Source organism: Hydra vulgaris, chromosome 08, assembly GCF_038396675.1.
Source record: "Hydra vulgaris chromosome 08, alternate assembly HydraT2T_AEP".
Taxonomy (NCBI): Eukaryota; Metazoa; Cnidaria; class Hydrozoa; order Anthoathecata; family Hydridae; genus Hydra; species Hydra vulgaris.
Window position 1 is genome coordinate 44934110 of NC_088927.1, and position 22330 is coordinate 44956439.

Sequence of the window (22330 nt, forward strand, 5' to 3'; positions counted from 1 at the left end):
CTCCATTGAGCTTATTTTTGAAGTCAATCGTGTTAAAGTCCTTATACTTGGCAACTTGTAGTCAATACACAAACAATCATATAAACTTCGTTGTAGTTGTAGTTGATATTGTAGTTGTAGTTGTATAAATTGATATTTTTGTTGTAGTTGAGATAGTTCGACTTGCAAAGAGATACACAACATTTCAAAGGCATTTTTAAGGCAATAAAAAAAACTAATCGTTAGTTTGACAATATTATTACCTTACAATGTTAACGCCTTGAAACTTACAACGTTATCGTCTTGAAGTTGCGCTATCTAATTTATAAACCAATTAAATTTTAAAGATTTATTAAAAATGCGCGAACACAAACTTTCGTCTAATGTTAAAAGATGAAAATGTAAACGCAGTATTAGGAATTGGTCTTCAGTTAAACAAATTTGTTGCGCGATGTCAAGGCCTGTTATTATAGAAGGCCGCGGTCACACATAATATAATATCCTGAAACTAATAAACAAACATCTAAATTTCTATAAGTAAATTTATTCTTCGATCATTGCCTTCATATCCTATCTTATTTTCATATCATAATCTAATATGTTATTATTTATTCAACATATCGCAACAATATTATTAATTTTGTGATGTTCAAATATCATATGAACATTCTCTAACATGTTCATATGATATTTGAATATAGTTCTTGAGTATATTATCTGCAAACAATTGACTGATGCAAGTTCAAATGTTGTCAAAAACCAAGCATGCATGCATGAGACACTGCAGTGTCCCACAAAGAAATGCTGGCTTGAAAGTCAAATTTTCTTTATTAAAAAAAAGTATTAAAACAGGGGGGAGATAGGGAGGTTTCCATAATTTTTTTAGGCTCCAAAACTTTTAACTTTATATATAATAAGGTTCATAAAAATTAAGGGACTTACAAAGTAAATTGAGGAACAAAACAAGGATATTTACAGAAACTTTTCAATTTTTAATCTGGAGTACCACAGTGTAATTGGGAATAAAGTCTCTGGGTCCAGTGTTCAAAGTAATATGATCTAAAGTAATATATAAATTAAATGAAATGCTTTAAAATGCATGCAGTTATACATATAACTCCTGATAGTTAACTATATGTTAAACTAGTTATACATAAAATTTATTATATAAACTTATTTTTTAAGGTTATGCTTGAACAAATTAGTACCAATTAATTCAAATTCAAGATTTAGTTCTAGTTCAAGTTCTTATTTGTTCATTGTTTTTTCACTATTTTATATTTATTTGTTCAAATTTGTTAACTAGTACTAATTCTTATTACAGTAAGAATATTTATCATTGTTGAACGTGGTTTTATTAGTAACTTATTTTTACTTTCAACATATTTTGACAACACCCTTTACATTTTAAATGATGACAGCTTTACTTTTCTATTGATGTTAAATTTATTACGTTTCAATAACTCAGATTGAATTTCACTGAATTATTGTAAGCTTTGTAAGAATTTGTTGTATATCAAATGGTGTTGTAAATAAAGTAAAAATTATATATATATATATATATATATATATATATATATATATATATATATATATATATATATATATATATATATATTTGAATATAAAGCATAAAAAACAGCTGCGTACAAACTAAATTTATTCTTCGTAATATTTCGATCTGCTTTTGCACAGATCGTCATCAGACGTAAAATATAATACAAAAAACCGTTACAAATATTACTTAAAAACGTCAAAGAAGACATTAAAAAGAAGCCATAAATGATTACATAATAACGTAAATATAAAACTAGCAAATTTTATTTGACTCCTTTTTTTGGATAATTTTTTGAAACAGAGGTCTCCAACTGTTTGTAGAAATTTTAATGCCATTGTCACGGTTCAGAAGTATTGGAGCATTTTTTATTTCTTGGTATGTTGAGGCGTAATTAATTTCAAGTGATTCTCTAACTTTTCGTTGATCGTACTCTGATTTTATTGCTAGAGTTTTCGGATTTGACCAATCAAACATGCCATTACATTCTCGACCATGTTCGGTTGCACCAGATGCATCCCATTTACCTTTTAAATAGTTTTTTTGATGATCAATGCATCTCGTTAAAATCTTCTTTTTTGTTTCGCCTATGTATATACTGCCACAAGAGCATGTGAGTTTGTAGACACTGGGATTGCTATTTGGAATTAACTTAGACTTGTTGTTGCATAAGATGTTTTTTATCGTAGGTGGTGTAGTAAATATTATTTATAATATTTACTACACCACCTACGTTAATAATAAGAGCTCTTATTATTGCTGAGGTTGGTCAATTTTCGCCAAAGACTTACAGAAGGTATGTAGATGACACTCATCCAAGATTCGACTCAATACAAAATCATGATAAGTTTCTGGAGTTGTTAAATGAACAAGATCCAGCAATAAAATATACTTCAGAAAAAGAAAACAATAAAAAGGAATTAAACTTCTTGGATATAACTGTAACCAATACTAATAACTCATACTATAACTTCAAAATCCATAGAAAGTCGGCTATCACTAATATACAAATAAAACCTACATCAAACGTTAATCCAAAAATAGTTATGGGTGTTTTTAAAGGTTTTTTATCTCGTGCCGTTAAAATTTGTTTTAAAAAATATCTTGATGATGAAATACAGTTTTTAATAAATATGTTTGCAGAAAATGGACACGATAGATTAAAGCTTGAAACAACTGCTAAGAACTATATTCAAAAAAGAATCAACCTTTCTAAAATAAATTATAATAAAACAGAAACATTTAAATATACAGTTAAACTTCCATGGCTCCCAAGAATAGGTCCAAAACTAAGAAAAGAACTTAAACCTTACAACGTCAGAATAATATTTACTACACCACCTACGTTAAAAAACATCTTATGCAACAACAAGTCTAAGTTAATTCCAAATAGCAATCCCGGTGTCTACAAACTCACATGCTCTTGTGGCAGTATATACATAGGCGAAACAAAAAAGAAGATTTTAACGAGATGCATTGAACATCAAAAAAACTATTTAAAAGGTAAATGGGATGCATCTGGTGCAACCGAACATGGTCGAGAATGTAATGGCATGTTTGATTGGTCAAATCCGAAAACTCTAGCAATAAAATCAGAGTACGATCAACGAAAAGTTAGAGAATCACTTGAAATTAATTACGCCTCAACATACCAAGAAATAAAAAATGCTCCAATTCTTCTGAACCGTGACAATGGCATTAAAATTTCTACAAACAGTTGGAGACCTCTGTTTCAAAAAATTATCCAAAAAAAGGAGTCAAATAATATTTACTAGTTTTATATTTACGTTATTATGTAATCATTTATGGCTTCTTTTTAATGTCTTCTTTGACGTTTTTAAGTAATATTTGTAACGGTTTTTTGTATTATATTTTACGTCTGATGACGATCTGTGCAAAAGCAGATCGAAATATTACGAAGAATAAATTTGGTTTGTACGCAGCTGTTTTTTATGCTTTATATTCAAAAATATATATATATATATATATATTCACGTACAACAAGATATGACATTGAAACAATATATATATATATATATATATATATATATATATATATATATATATATATATATATATATATATATATATATATATATATATATATATATATAGTATTTAGGCTATGGGATCATCCATAAATGATGCAAGTAGATAGTGGGGCAGTGTGAGTTTAACAATAATTAACAATGGGGAGGAAATGTTGAGACCAAAATAATGTCAATTAAAAAATTGAATTAAAAAAAAAAGTAAATTATTTTATTTAAAAAAAAGTAAAACAATTTATGCTCGCTATTAGCAGGTTTTAGAGGTATTTACACCAACAATGTGGTCTAAAAACTTCTTGCTTTTGTTGCTTAAAACTGTAGAAGATCATAGGAAAAACAATTTAAATTCAGAAATTAGCTTGCTTATCTGAAAGAACAATTTGTGTTTATTTACTATCAGGAGTTATATGTATAACTATATGCATTTTAAAGTATACTATTTTATTTAAACATTACTTTAGATTATATTACTTTGAAAACTGGACCCAGAGGCTTTATTCCCAATAACACTGTGGTACTCCAGATTAAAAATTGAAAAGTTTCCGCTAATATCCTGCTTTTGTTCCTCAATGTAATTTGTAAGTCCCTTAAGTCATAAGGACCTTATTATATCTAAAGTTAAAAGTTTTGGAGCATAAAAAAAGTTACAGAAACTTATCTCCCCCACCACCACCACCCTACTTTTTTCTTTTTTAACAAAGAAAATTGGGAATTCTTTGACTTTCAAACCTGCATTTCTTTGTGGGACACTGTTGTGTCCCATGCATGCATGCTTGGTTTTTGACAACATTTGAACTTTCATCAGTTAATTGTTTGCAGATAATATACTCAAGATCTATATTCAAACAACTATTATATTATCCTAATAATACGTCTATTTGCACAAATCTTAATCTTATTTCTATAAAGAAAGATAAACATTATTCGTGGTACTTAAATACTTGCTTGCCATTCTCAATATTAATATAAAATATTTTCACACAATATAAACGTAACGCAATGCAATGTCGATTTAAAAATTTTTATTTAGTTTTTTTTAAAAAGTTTTTTTTAGTTTCCAGCTTTCAAATTAATTCCCATGCAATTCCCACATGAAACCCACGTGGGATTTCCCATGTGTGTAAATACCATATGGTTCCCACATGTAACACATGTGGGATTACCCACATGGGTTTAAGGTGACAAATTTCCAAACGGATACCACATGGGAAAATCCGTCCCACGTAAGTCTTATCAATCCCACACGGAACCCTCGCGGAACCCATGTGGGACGCGGTTTTATTTTTCACTGGGCAAAAGATATAAGTGAACTGTTTTGTGATGAAATAGATGATGAAGAGGTTAATACAATGAGATCATGCAAATCATTTTTTATTGTGGGCTAAGGGCCACCGATATTTTCCGAGCCTAGATCTGTTTCCCGTCCATCCTTGTCAGAAATGCTAATATTTATTTAACATTTCATCCGTAGTTTTGTGTGATCTCTCGCAGTCTTTGTGCGATCTCTAATAGTCTTATAACGTTCCTCCGTTGTATTTTACAATTTGAGGATATGTATTGTTGACCACTTTGTGTAAGTATTTTATTTGTTTCTTTTTCCCAAAAGGTAGGGCCAGTTTTCTTATTGGTTGTAAAAATTTTCAAGTTCAACTATTTTGCTGCTATTTTCTCTGGCATCTTTGTTTGATGGTCAATTAAGTAAATCATTGTTTTAATCAAAATGTGGTGATTAAATGACAGATATTCAGAGTATTTTAATTAAATATTGTTTTGTAACTGAATGTAAACAACATATTGTTCCTTTGGGTGCTTTGACTATTCTGCACTAATAAAAATTTCATAACTTAGAGGATTCTAATTTTATTTTCTATCTCTCTATATATCATATATATTCTGTTATTTATATTTTACCTCTGATGGACTTTATCAGTGGTTTCATGGCACGCTCTTTTGTTGATAACAAACAGAGTTTTAGTGGTTGTTTAACAGTTTTAACAAATTCTTGGGCGCTCTAATCGGATAAAAAACATACGGCTGGTTGATTATAACAGTCATTATTATTTTTTAAAATACAATGCTATATTGTTTTAATTAAATTCTAAATTTTATGATTTTGTGACTAGAATTAGTCGAAATACAGATTTCATTTCGCAGTATATTTTTTAGTAGTTTTCTATTTAAATAGGAAAAAATTTAAAAATTGACATACGGCCTAGTTTGCTTTTGGATCGCGAATTACTGTTCAACAAATTTGCACAACTGTTGCACAACAGTTCGATAACAATTGGAAACCCAACGATTTGTAAAATAGCTTGGTTTCCAATGTTTCCAATAGAAAATTCTTTTAAAACTCGCTCGATAATAATTTTAAAATTTGCTCGATGAAAATAAACTTTACTTTATTATGATTAAAAACCCAGACGTCTCCTAGCTCAGAGTAGTCCATGAAAATTCTTCATTAAACCTAAGTATGTTAATTGGTTAAGCGTTTATTGTTTGCTCTTTAAAGTCTTTATTTTCTGAGTCATTTTTATATAATAATTTTTATTTTCGATAAATAAAGTAATTTTTAGTTTCAAAGTAGTTTAAATGTAATAATAAGAATTTTCCTTTACGTTCTTCTGAAAGATGAGAGGATTTTTCATGGCGCTTTAAAATCCTAGATAGTTTAAAAATATATTAGATCTAATTTTCATTTTTTTTGAAAGTAAGCTGCCAAATATTTTGCGAATAAAAGCAATCATTTTAAAGTGAATTTATACACTTTATTGTAGTAATAATGTATCATAAATAATGTTTGCTTGAAAAGTTGTAAGTTTTTGTTTAAATTTAATTTCCTCATATATGGTACCAGAAATGGAATAACTTAGACAATTAGAGACCATAAATTTAAATAGTAATGTTTCAGAAAACTAGTGAATATAGAAAAAGAGATGGAATCTTTATAAAACAGCTTCAGAAGTCAATGACAAAAATGAAGATATTTAATGCGCCATTTTCCTTTATATGATTGGCGATAATGCTTCTAGAGTATATGATACATTCATTTTTACAACTGAAGAAAACGATAAATTAATACCTTCAGTTAAAAAGTTTGAATATTATTTAAACCCAAAAAGAAATATAACTTATGAACGTTGTTTATTCAATAAATGTATGCAAGACAGCAGGCTATTTACTGACTTTTTGAATAATTTACAAAATAAACCTAAAACATGCAAGTTTGGAACTCTCAAAGAAAGCCTAGTACATGACAGAGTAGTCTGTGATGTCAACTCTAAAGCTGCCAGAGAACGACTACTTGGAGACATTGAGCTCACTCTAAAAAATTTAATCAATTTTATGCGAGCATATACAATATCAAAAACCAGCATATACAAAACTAGAATCCCTAGAAAATAGAATCCAAGCAGATTCTATAAAAACACAAGGAAACAGAACTAATTTTAGAATAAAGGACCTTTAAAAGATTAAAAGACCATTACAAAAATCTTGCTATAACTGTGGATCACAACATACTCCCTCATTTTGAGAATATGTTGTGAAGCACTGTAATATTCCTGGAAGACCTCCTCTTAAAATAAAAATAATAATGAATCCTTAAGATTATGTATTGATCCAAAAGAACTACACAAGTCTGTTGAAAGAAAATACAAAACCACTCCACCTGCAGAAAAATTCTCTAGCAAATTTTGCGGCAAAGTTTTCACTGTCATATACATGTATGATTGCTGTTGGCACATAAAACTAGATAAATCTTCCTTAGAGCTATACACATTCAACACTCCTTATGGCCAATACAAATTCAACCATAAACCATTCAGCATATCATGCGAATCGGATGCTGAACAAGAAATGATTGAAATAAACTTCCATGATATCCCTAATGTTCTGGCTATCCACGATGATTTGATTCTTGCAGCTAAAACAGATGCACATCATGAAATAATTTTTCAACAAATTCTACAACGAGCTTGTAAGGGAAACATCAGATCCAATCTAAAAAATACAATTTTGAGTATCTGAGGTCAAGTATCTTGGCAACATAATCAGCCATGAAGGCATAAGAATTGATCCTGGAAAAACTAAAGCCATATCTGCATACCCATTGCCTGCATGTCAAGGAGATTTGCAACAGCTCTTGGAAATGGTTAACTCAATGCAATAATTTATCCCAAATATGTCAGAGATAACAGCTGTCCTCCGCCAGATGCTTAAAAAAGACATACACTGGTTATGGAACCATAAACATACCAGTGCTATGGAAAAAATTAAAAAGATTCTTTCATCTTCTCCTGTACTCACATTCTTCGACACATCAAAAGATGTTCAGTTTCTGGTAGACGCATCTTCATTATGGATTAAGAGCCTATATTGTGCAAGAAGGTCACCTAATCAGCTATACTTTTCGTAGTTTAGTCATATCAGAACAGAGATATGCCCAGATAAAGAAAGAACTTTTAGCATTAGGTTTTACGTGAACATTTTAATCAAAATATATATAGGCGACAGGTTTTAATAGAAAGTGATTGCAAACCTCTTGAATATGGCGCTACTCATGGCGCTATCAGAAGCATCACCTTGCATACAAAGACTTCTGATGAGACTCAAAAAATATCAAATTGTGGTAAAAAATGTTCCAGGAAAAGATCAACACATTGCTGACTCTTTATCACGTGCCCACCTCAACATTTTTTACGAGGATTGTAGCCTAAATGAGGACTGCAACGTTATAAACAACTTTAGTTCAAAATTTGCCAATATCAACAAATAGACTAAAGCAATTGCAGCACGACACTAAACTTTACCCTGTGCTCTCTCAAATAAAAAACTACGTAACTCCTGGTTGGCCCCGAAACCGACAAACGCTTTTCAGTGAAGAAAAGAAATATTGTACCATCAGAAAAAACATACACCTAGCAGAGGAAATAACTATAAAATAAAATAAAATAGTCATACCAACTGCTACGAGACCCCTCATATTAAGACAACTTCACTTATCACACCTTTGCACCGAAAAGACAAAAGCTAGAGCTCAAAATGCTGTTAACTGGCCAGGACATAAAAGCAACACTGATAAACAAATTCTCAATTGTCAAAAATGCCTTAAATTCCGTAATAACGACAAAATGGAAAAAATCATTCAACACGACATTCTTTACTTACCGTAAAATAAAGTAGGATCATACATTAATGAGTTGCATGTAAAAGTCTATGTAATTGATTATGACTTCTTTTCTAAATTTATAGAAAACAGCTTCATTCATGACAAAACGGCATTCTTTGTAATCAAATTCATGAAAATAATTTTTACTCGACACGGAATACCTTCAAATCTCATTGCCAACAACAACCCCTAGAACAGCGCAGAATTCCTTAACTTCTATAAAGAATGGGTCCAACTTCACTTTACAAAGTTCTAACTACCCCCAATCAAAAGGTCTCAGTGGTATGGGCGCAAAAATTATGAAGAAAATACTAATAAGATGCGTCAACCTTGAACTTGGTCTTCTAGAATACCTCAAGATGCTTTTCACAGGTATGGACTATTCTTTATCTCAACTTTTCATGAACAGAAGAACGCGAACTGAAACTCTATCAACTGAACCACAGCCTGGGGCACGAGGATTGTCAAGGACTAAAAATAGACCTGCCTATTTGAGGGACTTCATTTAACTGTGTATATTATAAAGACCTTATTAACTATATGATATACACACATCTTTTAAAAAATATTTATAGAAGGAAGATGAAGTATCCGTGTCCAGCATAATATACACATGCCAAGTGTTATTATAATTACTTGAAATAAATATGGCGGTATGCACGACTTAAACTTTATGTTGTATTCAATTACTAATCTAACAATACCCTCAGAATATTACAAGGAGATACGCATGCACACCTGGAGCATTATTGTAATGTTGATAAAGCAATAAAATGTTCACATAAGCAATAAAAACAATGTAACCCTAATTTTCAATAGTTATTGCTATATTATAAATACTATAATGTATTTATATTTTATTGTATTGATGTTCATTATGTCTCAGGGAATCAGAAAAGAAAAAGATGCTCACACTAATTCGTCAACACATAATCATCTTTCATTAGCTGTATCAAAAATGACGAGTCTTGAAAACAAAATCGCGGTAAACAGGAGAAGAATGTTAAATAAGATAGAAAATAATTTTTCAAATAAACAAAAAATGATTGCAAAAATAGCTAGTCTTGAAAACAAAATCATGTCAAAGTAGAGAGAAATGGAAACAAAAATGGCAAACCTTGAAAATAAAACTGTCAAACGAAAAAAAATGATGGAAAAAATAACATGTCTTGAAAACAAAACTACTTTAAAATCAGAAAAAGGGGTGAGAAACCAGTTAAGTTTTAAATAAGTAAAGTGTAAAATATGAAAAAATTGACGGCACTTTTATTTCTTTTGATATATAAACGCGAATTACTTTTAAGCGTAAATTACTTTACATAACTTACATAAAAATATATAATTTACTTACATTTAAAAGTAATTCGTTTTTTTTTTACAAAATTATATAACGTGTAAAACTTAAATACATAAACTAAGTTTTTTAAATGAGCAACTGGAATTGAAAAATTTACTATAACAATTAAAAGTAATTTGCATTTTTACTTTTACTTGTAAATGTAACTTACTTTACTATCTATTAAATTTTTGCTTGGAAACCAAAGTAGATTCCAGACATATTACTAGTATTGTAGTGTGACTGGCCACAGCAATTTTGAATGTTGATCCAATTTTTTCAAACGACTTCAAGCATGGAAACTTCAAGATTATTATGCATGGAAACGAATGCTAAGAACCGCTCAACTGGTTCTCCGTTTTCTAAAACATAACGCAGAAAAAAGCAAAGTTAGTCGATTTACGACACATCGGTAGCAGAATCAAAGATGACTTAAAAATGTTTTGCAAATTTAATTTCGCTAATTATGTTTGAAGTAAATAAAAAAATGTATTTTACAACATGGTACTTAAGGATGGTCATATTACCTATAAACTCCAAAAGAAAAGTACTTCTTCTTTCTTTTTTTTCATGAGTTATCAAGTGTTAGACGAGAAAAGGATCAAATTTCGCTAATAGCTTAATACATCCAATATAGTCTGATCCGCGGAATGATAATCCTCTGAGAATGAACAATAAATAAAGCATCAAATTAATTTTAATTTTGAAAATAATTTCCGCAGCTTTAATACGTTAACATTATTAAGTTATATCAAACAATGAATTTGATTCAATTAAAGTATTTATAGCTCTTAATTTAACTTTATGTATAAGTTTTATATATATTACGCATACACCAAGAATAGAGATGCTTGATAACTTTGATTGTGTGTCGTAGAACTTGGGTCCAATACTCTTTTTCATTCTGATATTGCTTTGAGAACTCTAAATCTTTCCTTCCCTTGACTGCATCAGTTTGAGATAAGAATGCGGCAATGACATAAAAGAGCTCTGTGGTTTGCTAAATTTCACGAAAGGAGGTTTGTGCATATAGTCAGTTTCGGAATCCTGTTTTTTCACATAAGCTGCTCTTTGATTTTCTAAAAATATAGCAAAGTACAGACTACATGCTACTGTTTTCTTTTGAAAGTTAAAGCTTCTTTATATCTTTCTTCCTTAGTTATTTTTCATTCTAAAGAACAGGTTTGAATGAGCTCGATATAGTTTGCATTTAGAATCACGGTACTCCGAGGATGAGAAGTCAATTTTTCTATATTCATTTTAGATGGATTTGACAAGAAATGGTTAATCAACTCCAACTTGTCACGGTTCCAATTAGCAAGATCCTTGAAATCATTATTGCTTTGATAACAATTTGATTTAGACTCAGCGTATTCATCATTTTGGTACAACGTAGTCATCATCACACCCTTGCCTCTGCATTTTGTGTAATTCTTGGGCCAAAGTGTTGGCATTTTTATCTTGATTTTTATTAGGAACTAGAGAAGGGACTGATTTGCATATAGAAAGTATATACGTCAGGAAAAATCTCTCCGATTTTTCCTTAGGTATTAAAATTTAAGAATTTTTTTAAGAACAATTAAAAATGATTTACACCTTTTGGTTGGTTAAGTAGGATAAAAAAAGCTGATAACTTTTGGTAATTTGGATCTAAGTTTTCTCTCTTTTTTTATTTTTTTCTTCTGCTTCTATGCGACGAGCTTTTTTAGATTTTCTCTTTCCTGGACATTCATCTTGACTTTCGTGCTCACTCATTATATTTTATCAGCTACTTTTTAGTTTTATAGTAAGTGTTTTTAATTATTTATAACAACTTATTATAAATCACAGCATCACATTTCATAATTTATGAATAAGCAACCCATCAGCACACAAAATCGTGACATCAGTTAAGATAATTATCACTACTAGGAATGGATATTTTTAATGAAAGTCTCGTTTTTAAAAAAAAAAAAAATTACATATAACAAACGGCAATTTAAGATTTGCAATTAAATTAAAAAGTTATACAAAAAGCAAACAATTTAAACAACGAACTGAAAAATAAAAGTCGTAAATAAGTTCTATTTATACATCATTATTAAAAATAAGAAAAATGTCGACTAACACTTCTTAAATATTTTTAGGTGGGGTACGCTTGGCTAACAAGTGCAAGTTATTATATAAAATATTATAAACAAACAAACTTAAAAAAACACATTAATTCAAGATTCATCAAAACGAATTCCATATTGGATTCCATTTTCATTCTGAATTATCAAAACGCATTCGATCTTGAAAATATTTTTCAATTATAGTTTTATAACGTTATTGTAACTCTTTTTTTATTTTTGTTTAAATTATTTTCAATTTTTATTTCATTGTCTTTATTAATTTATTTACGTTTTTCTTTTTATTAATTCTCTTTTCGTTCTATTTTATAACTATTTGTTGTTTATGAACTTCTTGATTTATTTATTAAACTTGTTTCTTACTTCACTATTATGTTCGAACGCAATAGTTCTTTCAAGTCGTTAAATAAAAACGTCCGGTACACGTCCTGGCGTATTAAAATTTAACAATTTTTTTAAGAACAATTAAAAATGATTTATACCTTTTGGTTGGTTAAATAGGGTAGAAAAAACTCATAACTTTTGGTAATTTGGATCTAAGTTTTCTCTCTTTTTTTATTTTTTTCTTCTGTTTCTATGCGACGAGCTTTTTCAGATTTTCTCTTTTCTGGACATTCATCTAGACTTTCTCGCCTACTCATTATATTTCATCAGCTACTTTTTAGTTTTTTAGTAAGTATTCCTAATTATTTAAAATAACTTATTATAAACTATAATATTACATAAATTAAGTTATGAGTAAGTAATTAATCAGTACACAAAATCTTAACATCATTTAAGATAATTATCACTTTTAGGAATGGATATTTATAATGAAAGTCTCGTTTATAAAAAAAAAAAATATTACATATAACAAACGGAAATTTAAGATTTGCATTTAAATTAAAAATTTATATAAAAAACAAACAGTTTAAACAACGAACTGAAAAACAAAAGTCGTAATTAAGTTCTATTTATACGTCATTATTAAAAATAAGAAAAACGTCGACTATCACTTCATAAATATTTTATGATGGTGTACGCTTGGGTAGCAATTACAAGTTATTATATAAAATATTATAAACAAACTAACTTAAAAAAAAACATCATTTCATGATTCATCAAAACGAATTCCATATTAAATTCCATTTCCATTCTGAATCATCAAAAATTCTAAAACGAATTCCGTTCTGAACCATAAAAATGCATTCCATCTTGAAAATATTTTTCAGTTATAATTTTTTAACGTAATTGTAATTCTTTTTTATGTTTGTTTACATTATTTTCAATTTTTATTCTATTGTCTTTTTTAATTTTGTTAAGTTTTATATTTTGTTACTTCTCTTTTAGTTCCTTTTTATAATAATTTGTTATTTATGAACTTTTTGATTTATTTATTAAATTTGTTTCTTTCTTCACTATTATGTTCGAACGCGATAGTTCTTTCAAGTCGTTAAATAAAAACATCCACTTTGCGATACGTCGTATGCGTTGTTATTGCAAAGATTAAGGGCGGAATGCAAGAAGCGAACTTGAGTCAAGTTCGACTTGAACTTTACATTGTAACCAATAGCGGCAGAGTATGGATTTTCCCCTCAAAAAATACTCTGCCGCTATTGGTTACAAAGTAAAGTTCAAGTCGAACTTGACTCAAGTTCGTTTCTTGCATTCCACCCTAAAAATCTCTGGGATATGAGAGGAATACAAGGATAAAGGCCAATTATTTTTTTCTTTCAAATTATATATCTTTCCAAAACTCTTTTAGATGCTCTGGCCCCTTGAACTCCGTAGCCTTCCGGCACTTGTTCACACAGGACACGTGCCCGAAGGCTATGGAACTGAACCGGCACTATATTTTTTTTTGAAATAATTGACTTATTTTTATTGTATTGTTAAACGGCGTTTGATAACACAATCTTACAACCATTTTCGATTTTGCGTGTTCTTACATAATATTTACACTTTGCAATGACATCGCAAACTGAGGAAGCATTTTTTTTAACGGTGAAAAGGTCAAAAATAGATAATGGATTGTCCATTTATTTTTTTTGTGGTCTTGTTTGCTGATTATTTTAATTATTGCTGCTTTATTGTGTGCTGCAATTATTTCAAGCTATTTTTTATTTTTTGTGTCATCATAATATTTAAAGGGATCCTTTTGTTTTCTTTTCATCCTTCTGATTGTCAAATTTTGTGTTATTTCATTCATTCGTTATCATGCAAGTTAAGTTTTAACCTTTTATGTGTTCATTGACTTTTTAAATATTATTGCTCCTATTTTTATTTTGTTTCATTTTATTTTGGTTGCTATCTATATTACTTTTTTGTTTTATTTGTTTATTTTATTAAAGTGTCACTTAAATGACTAATTTAACTGTACAAGTGACACGGAAATAATTTTGCAAAATTACAAATAACTGTAATTTTTTCAATTTTATGGTCAAATAAATAAATAAAAAAAACAATGGCATTTTACCAATAATATGTTAATAAGTTTAGAATTGGATATTCCTTTCAATTTTGCTGATGGCTTTTTCCCGGTAAATAATAATTAAATCACTATCAATTCTTTTCTCATTTGTGTATTGAATTATGTCTTTGATTACTCTAATATTTAAAAACATATTTTTTACTGACACCAAGCTTTCTGCGACGGTCCGAGTTTTTTTGTTAGTATATTTAATAACCTCAAGGCGAACGCTTTTGTAACAATTTCATTGTCTGCAAATGACAGTAGGTTATTCTGCTTGGGTTGCTTTAAGAAAAACGGCTTCAAATTAAAAAATTAAACCATCTGTAAAACTAAAATAAAAAGTACGAGGAGGTAAAATAATTTACCAATTATTTAACGTTATTTGAGTAATTTACAACTAACATAAGTCATATCAGTGTAAGGCAGAACCATTTTCCTCGACATTACAAAGTTTAACACAATACGTTTTTAGTTACTGACATAAAATAATAACACTTCATCATGCTTTAAATTGACGAATAAGTAAAGCAACATATAAGTAGACATAAAAGAAAAAAAAACAAAAAAAAAACTGGGAAACAATTTACTTGCTTTTCGGTAACCTGTTGTCGTATTTAAACTGCTGTCATGATGCAGCTTGTCGGTGTTGTTATATGATGTTATTTCATGTTGGCTTTTAGTAAAATTTGGTTTAATTTTAAGAGACATTACAAATGATTTAAAATATTTTAATTAAAAAGCAAAATAACAAATGCTTCAAGGAGCCAAACTAAAAACATTAAAGATAAAATGTCAAATTAAGATATAAATGAATTGCATTTATATAGCTAAACAAATTGTCTTGGCTTTATGTAAATTTTAAAAGCAGTGAGTTCAATAAATTAAACTACCAATTAATTATTTTTAACAATAAAATGTAGCATCCCATCACCTCGGTATGGATGAGCCCTCCATTTATAGCATGGCTCATGATTAGTTTGTCCATTTAATGAATTATTGGCACAGTCGTGACCCATGTAAATGTGTTTGCGCAAATATTTAACAGCCTTAACAGACATTCAAGCATCAACATTATTATGAGGTTAATATTTCTTTGATAACCATGGATTGTAAGGTATCACCGAGCGGTAATCTACATTATTACCTTTAATATTGATAACCAAACCATTATCACGACGTCTATAGCGTGTATAACCATTATGAACTGCTGCTGTGTTAGCATTAAATTTTTTAGGATAGTTTTTGCTGCACTTTGCACACTGCATCTTTCATGCAGGGAGAATTTGGATTCAGTATGCCACATGGACCGTGAATCATGCAAGTTTTAACAACGTCAAAAAGGTCTCAAATCGGTCTCAATTCAAAAAAAACTCAAAGGTCTCAATTTAAAAAAAAAATCGAATGTGGAATTTCTGCAGATATTAAATTATTGATATCATGTGCTATTTCAAGCTTATCATCATTTGCAAAGTGAAGTAAAACATGAAAGCCAAACCACGCTTTTGAAATTCAATAACCTGAACATGTGTTACAACTTTCCCTAATACACCGTGCTTAAAAATGTCATTGAGAAGGTTATTTAATTTGATTTTAAATACTCAAATAACCAAGTCAGGTCTATCATTTTCTGTCTGACCTGGATATAAATTTTCAGTTATCTCGCGCTATTTTGGGTTGCAAGTGAAAGTAACAAAAAGATCTGGTTTACCATACTTTTTAATTATAGCCGTAGCATCTTCAAAGTTTTCTTTTAAAACTCTATTACTTCTTACATAAGTTGATGATAAAACTACAACACGCCCTGGTCTTACATTATGATCATTTCCAAGGTTGTTTACATGTTCGTGTAAGACATCATACTGCTCGCTTTTCAGTTTGTTTTGGTTATTTATGATGAAAGCAAGAAGCTGGCCCTCAATTTTAGCATACGCATCAAAAGCATGTTGCTGAAACAGTTTTTTGCCATATAATAGTGAAGAAAAAAGTTGTCTAACTAAAAGATTATAGTTGTAATATTGAGATAATGTAAAATGATTTCTAACCAATGTAGCACGTTCAGAGTTGTGAACCAATTGATTATGCCAACCAGCATCACCCCTCGGAAAAATAGAGGATAAACCATAGGATCTAAGTTGGCAAACATACTTGATATAGTTTTAAGAGGATGACCTCTTGGGTAAATTACAACTTTCCTGGAAGCAGGTGGTGCACCATCTTCACTACTAAATACAACTGCAATTTCAATATGTGAAGGGCGATATAGCAACGTCTATCTTGCCTTTCAAGTGAAGATATTTTTTAAAAGTGACACTGAGCGACCTTCTAGAGCTGCTCAACGAATTTCTTCATCTTCCACTTCAGCCATGTTTTTAAATGCAAGAGCAAATGGGTTCTCTTCACTAATAATACTTTGCAATTGAAGCATTGAATCATTTAAGCAAAGATCATTACCACGTTGTTGCATTCTAAAATTTACTGCTGTAAGTGGATCATAGATATATAATTGAAAATATGTCGGCGGAACATCTTGATTTGGTCTTAGATTACCTATACAATGAAAAACTTAACCATATATTCTAAAACATGGCGGCGCATAATTCATGGGGTAAACTACATTAGCTTCAAATAAAGCAAAATAATGACAGGCATTATAATTTTTAATATATTTAAAAAAAAATCCGATTGGCATTTCTATCTGCATGGTTTCCTTTATATAAATTTTCTAAATCTTGTGGAAAGGATAAAGGTTGTGACACAACTACCTTTCTATTATGGCAACATAAAAAATGTGTTTCATCTGGAAATTTTGTAGCACCACAATGCTGACAAATATAATTCATTTCTCCTAAATAATTATAATCTGAAATAGTACTATTTCTTGCAATACAATGCATTCTTTCGTATCTAGCAGCATTTCTAGCATTTTGTTGATTATTAATTTCATCTAGCCTAAGCCTATTTCTTACATTTCTGCGACGAATATTTTTAACACGCAAAACCAAGCTCTCCTCATTTTGATTCGAATTATTTGGTGCTTGCCGAGCAGCATTTCCAGCATTTTTTTGATTTTTAATTTCATCTCGCTTAATCTCTTTCATTTCTGCAACAATTAACTTGACTAATAACATACCCTGTTTCTAAACTAATATCATCTATTTAAACTTCACTTTTAACTGAAAGTAGTAACAAAAAACCTTAAACGAATCCTGAAGATTGCGATCCTTCCTATCTAACTTTTTTTCTACTCTTAATAGCACACACAAACAATATTTATATATAACATAATTTAAAAAAAACTATACAATAATCTTATGACTTTAGATAAATTTTTAATAAAATTACCTATTTACCATTTTTAACAATAGACACTAACATGAAGATAAGCCAAACGTCTATTAACTCAAAAAATGACAAAAAAAATTTCACAGCAACGACACACAACAATAGCACACACCATAAGTTAATATAATATGTATATAACATAACTTACGTAAGATAACATTCATATATAATAGAACATAAGTAACAACATTAAGCAAAATGTTATTAAAGTACATTAAAATGTATTTTTAGAATAATTAATAATAAAGGCTTGAAATAGCTAGACCTAAAGCAGTAACAGTTTGACACTAAACTCTATGATGTAACCCTCTGTTATAAGTACATCACTTGGCTGCAAAGTTGACAAATCTTGCTATACACATTTACGAAATCACTGCACTTTCAAAACTTGGAAGCAACATAATATAAACATATGTACCATCTATAAGTACAATAAATGTGTTTAAATATATATATAAGGTTAAATATAAACCTTATATACATATTTAAACATATTTTTAAACAATTATATGACACATATTAACACATGCACAAACAGTAATAAAACACTTTAAATTATTATAAAAACACATTGATAAAACAACCATAAAGCACTTATTACCACATACACATACATATTAAGAAAGCATATATGCAAACAAAATTTTTTAAAACGACGTGAGAAAATTTAAAAAGATTAAAGTAAACAAAATATAAATTTACAAGCAATACTTTTTACCTTCTTGTTTTTTCTTTCATAAAAACTGTAATCCTCATAACAAAATTTAACCTTTACATACAATAACATGTGACATTTCATGTCAGTGTTGGCACTGACACAATTTTAATTTATTTAAATTTTCTAAAAAAGAACAAAAATTGTTTATAGCATTACAGAAACTTCAAAGTTGTAATAATCATTTTATGAAAATAACATTAGTGTAACTTTAATTAAAATCCAAACCCCTATTTTCCTTTTCAAAAAATAAAATATTAAAAGTTAATCTGCTAAAAGAAAAACTAAAGCAAACAAAATATAAACAATTTAAAAAGTAAAATCCTTTCTACTATAAATCCTTTATACTTTATCTAATAAAAATTTTAATCCTTTCTACTTTATCTAATAAAAATGCATATATAACTATTTTATATGCTTACTTTAATTACAATATGATCATAACGATGATTATTTATCTTAGAATGATTCTTTATGTAATACATCTAAACTAATAATTAAAATCCAAAAGAAAAAAAGTTTTAACTCGCTTAAGAGATCTTTCTCCAATAATTGCGTGCATTTTGAGAACGCGCTTTTTCAAAGCCTATTAACTAATGAAACGACGTTTAACATTAAACATTAAACATCAAACATTTCTGTAGCTATTACATAAAGATAATCATTAGGCACTACTTAATCTTCTTATTCATTTCAAATATAAATTTCATTAGAACGCATTCTTACCAATCGAAAGTCATTGTGTTACGTATTTTGTGGTTACAAACTCTTAACTTTTTCCACGACATTACGTTATTTACATCAAAAGCATAACCATTCATAAAATAGATAAATTTCTCTCTCTAATTATTGCGCTATTATTGTTAAAATTCTGCTGGGAGGTTGTTTTTTCCATAGTGTTTTGCCTTTATTTGAAGACATTGCAGCGTAAAACTGCTCCTCGCTGATTAAAGTATATTTATATATCTATATATATATCTCTCTCTCTCTCTCTCTCTCTCTCTCTCTCTCTCTCTCTCTCTCTCTCTCTCTCTCTCTCTCTCTCTCTCTCTCTCTATATATATATATATATATATATATATATATATATATATATATATATATATATATAAATATATATATATATATATATAAATATATATATATATATATATATATATATATATATATATATATATATATATATATATATATGGGATGTTCATATACTTATTTATAATCAAAAATATATATATATATATATATATATGTATATATATATTAATATATATATACATATATATATATATATATATATATATATATATATATATATATATATATATATATATATATATATATATATATATATATATATATATATATATATATATATATATATATATATATATATATACATATATATATATATATGTATATATCAATAATCAATATATATATATATATATATATATATATATATATGTATATATATATATATATATATATATATATATATATATATGTATATATATATATACATATATATATACATATATACATATTTATATATATATATATATATATATATATATATATATATATATATACATACATATATATATATATATATATATATATATATATATATATATATATATATATACATACATATATATATATATATATATATATATATATGTGTTTATATATCTATATATATATATATATACATGTATATATATATATACATATATATATATATATATATATATATATATATATATATTTATGTATATGTATACATATATATATATATATATATATATATATATATATATATATATATATATATATATATATATATATATATATATATATATATATTTATGTATATGTATACATATATACATATATATATATATATATATATATATATATATAAATATGTATATATATATATATTTATATATATATATATATATATATATATATGTATATAAATACATATATATATATATATATTTATATATGTATATGTACATGTGTATATATATATATATATTTATATATATATATATATATATATATATATATATATATATATACATATATATATATATATATATATATACATATATATATATAAGTGATAATTATATATATTTAAATACTATCAAAACGCATTTTGGTTGTTTAAAAGCGTCAATTTTTAGTTTTTTAAAAACCTATTTGGTTTTTTTACATTGAAACTTTAAATAAATTCGTTATTTTAAAAAAGAATTTAAAATAATTTTTAATAACCTTGATTTTAAATTTAAAAATATTTAAGGGATTATAGCCGATGGTTTTGAAGTCATTTATTTGATTTTTGCTACGGCTCATTCTTTGTTACTTAAGGTTATGAAAAGTACATAAATTCTGTTGTCTGTTTTTTCAAAAGAAAAAATAACTTTATATGGATTAGTTTTGCGAAAGATATCAACCCACTCAGAGTTTTTGCAGAAATAAAATATGTTGATTTTTCCGAAAGTATTTTTTTTATTAAAGACATCTTCCTCTCCCGGTTAACTTTTTTGATAACGTTAAATTCTTCCACTAGGATCATATAATCTTATCCGCGCGCATGTTTTTTTATTTGATAGATTCTTCCTATTCTTTTGAGAATGATTCTTCTTGTTTATTAGTGTTCAGTTTTTGTTATTTTTTAATTAACTTATTTTAGCTGATATTTAGTTGGGTTAGGTTGATATGTATAGTTGTGTTAGTTCTGTTTTAGCGGTACAAGGTTTTTTTGTTATTAATAATGTTTTTTCGTTTGTGTGGGGGTCGCGGTTGGGAAAGGTTTATGCGGTGTTGTTTCTTTAGGTGTCATTTCTTGCAATGTTGTGGCTTGTTTTTGTGTTTTTAAAACATACTGTAATGCTTGGTTTTGAATTGATGACCCAATACTTCTGAGACAACGGGCATGGACAACGAAATGTTTTCCATAACCACCACAGGTTTACTTGAGTAATACTCTGTTTCTTTTAAAGATGTTTTCCTTATAATAGATTTTGTTTACACATACCTGGCGTAGCCCATCTCTTAGAGCCAGAGCACAGAATTATGGGTTAATGTGCTCGATTTCCGTTCGAGATCCTATTGTAGGAATATGTCGATCCTACGTTGGAGCTACATCAGCCAACAAAATCTAAGGTGGTAATAAATATCGTTACAGCATTATTACCACGTTAGATTTTACTTTTATTTTAAAACACCTTATATTAAGTTTAAATTTAAACGTTCTTTTGCATCAGAATTAAAACGTGGTACAATAACGCAATTTTCATTGGAGTTACGACGATAAAGCTATAGCAACATTGTTTTATATAAGCTATATAAACATCATTTTTAATATGTATATATACATATTTATATATATATATATATATATATATATATATATATATATATATATATATATATATATATATATATATATATATATATATATATGTATATATATATATATATATATATATTTATATATATATATATATATAAATATATATATATATATATATATATATATATATATATATATATATATTATATATATATATATATATATATATATATATATATATATATATATTTAGCTCTA

At 27.7% G+C, this 22330-nt stretch overlaps 1 protein-coding gene across 1 annotated transcript; it reads left to right on the forward strand.

Moving 5' to 3' along the window:
• The first annotated feature begins 362 nt into the window (after positions 1 to 362).
• LOC136083333 (uncharacterized) lies at positions 363 to 3309 on the forward strand. The gene is made up of 2 exons (XM_065802730.1): positions 363 to 442; positions 2280 to 3309. The coding sequence occupies exons 1-2, from the start codon at positions 363 to 365 to the stop codon at positions 3307 to 3309; spliced, it is 1110 nt and encodes a 369-aa protein (XP_065658802.1).
• Positions 3310 to 22330: the final 19021 nt, after the last annotated feature.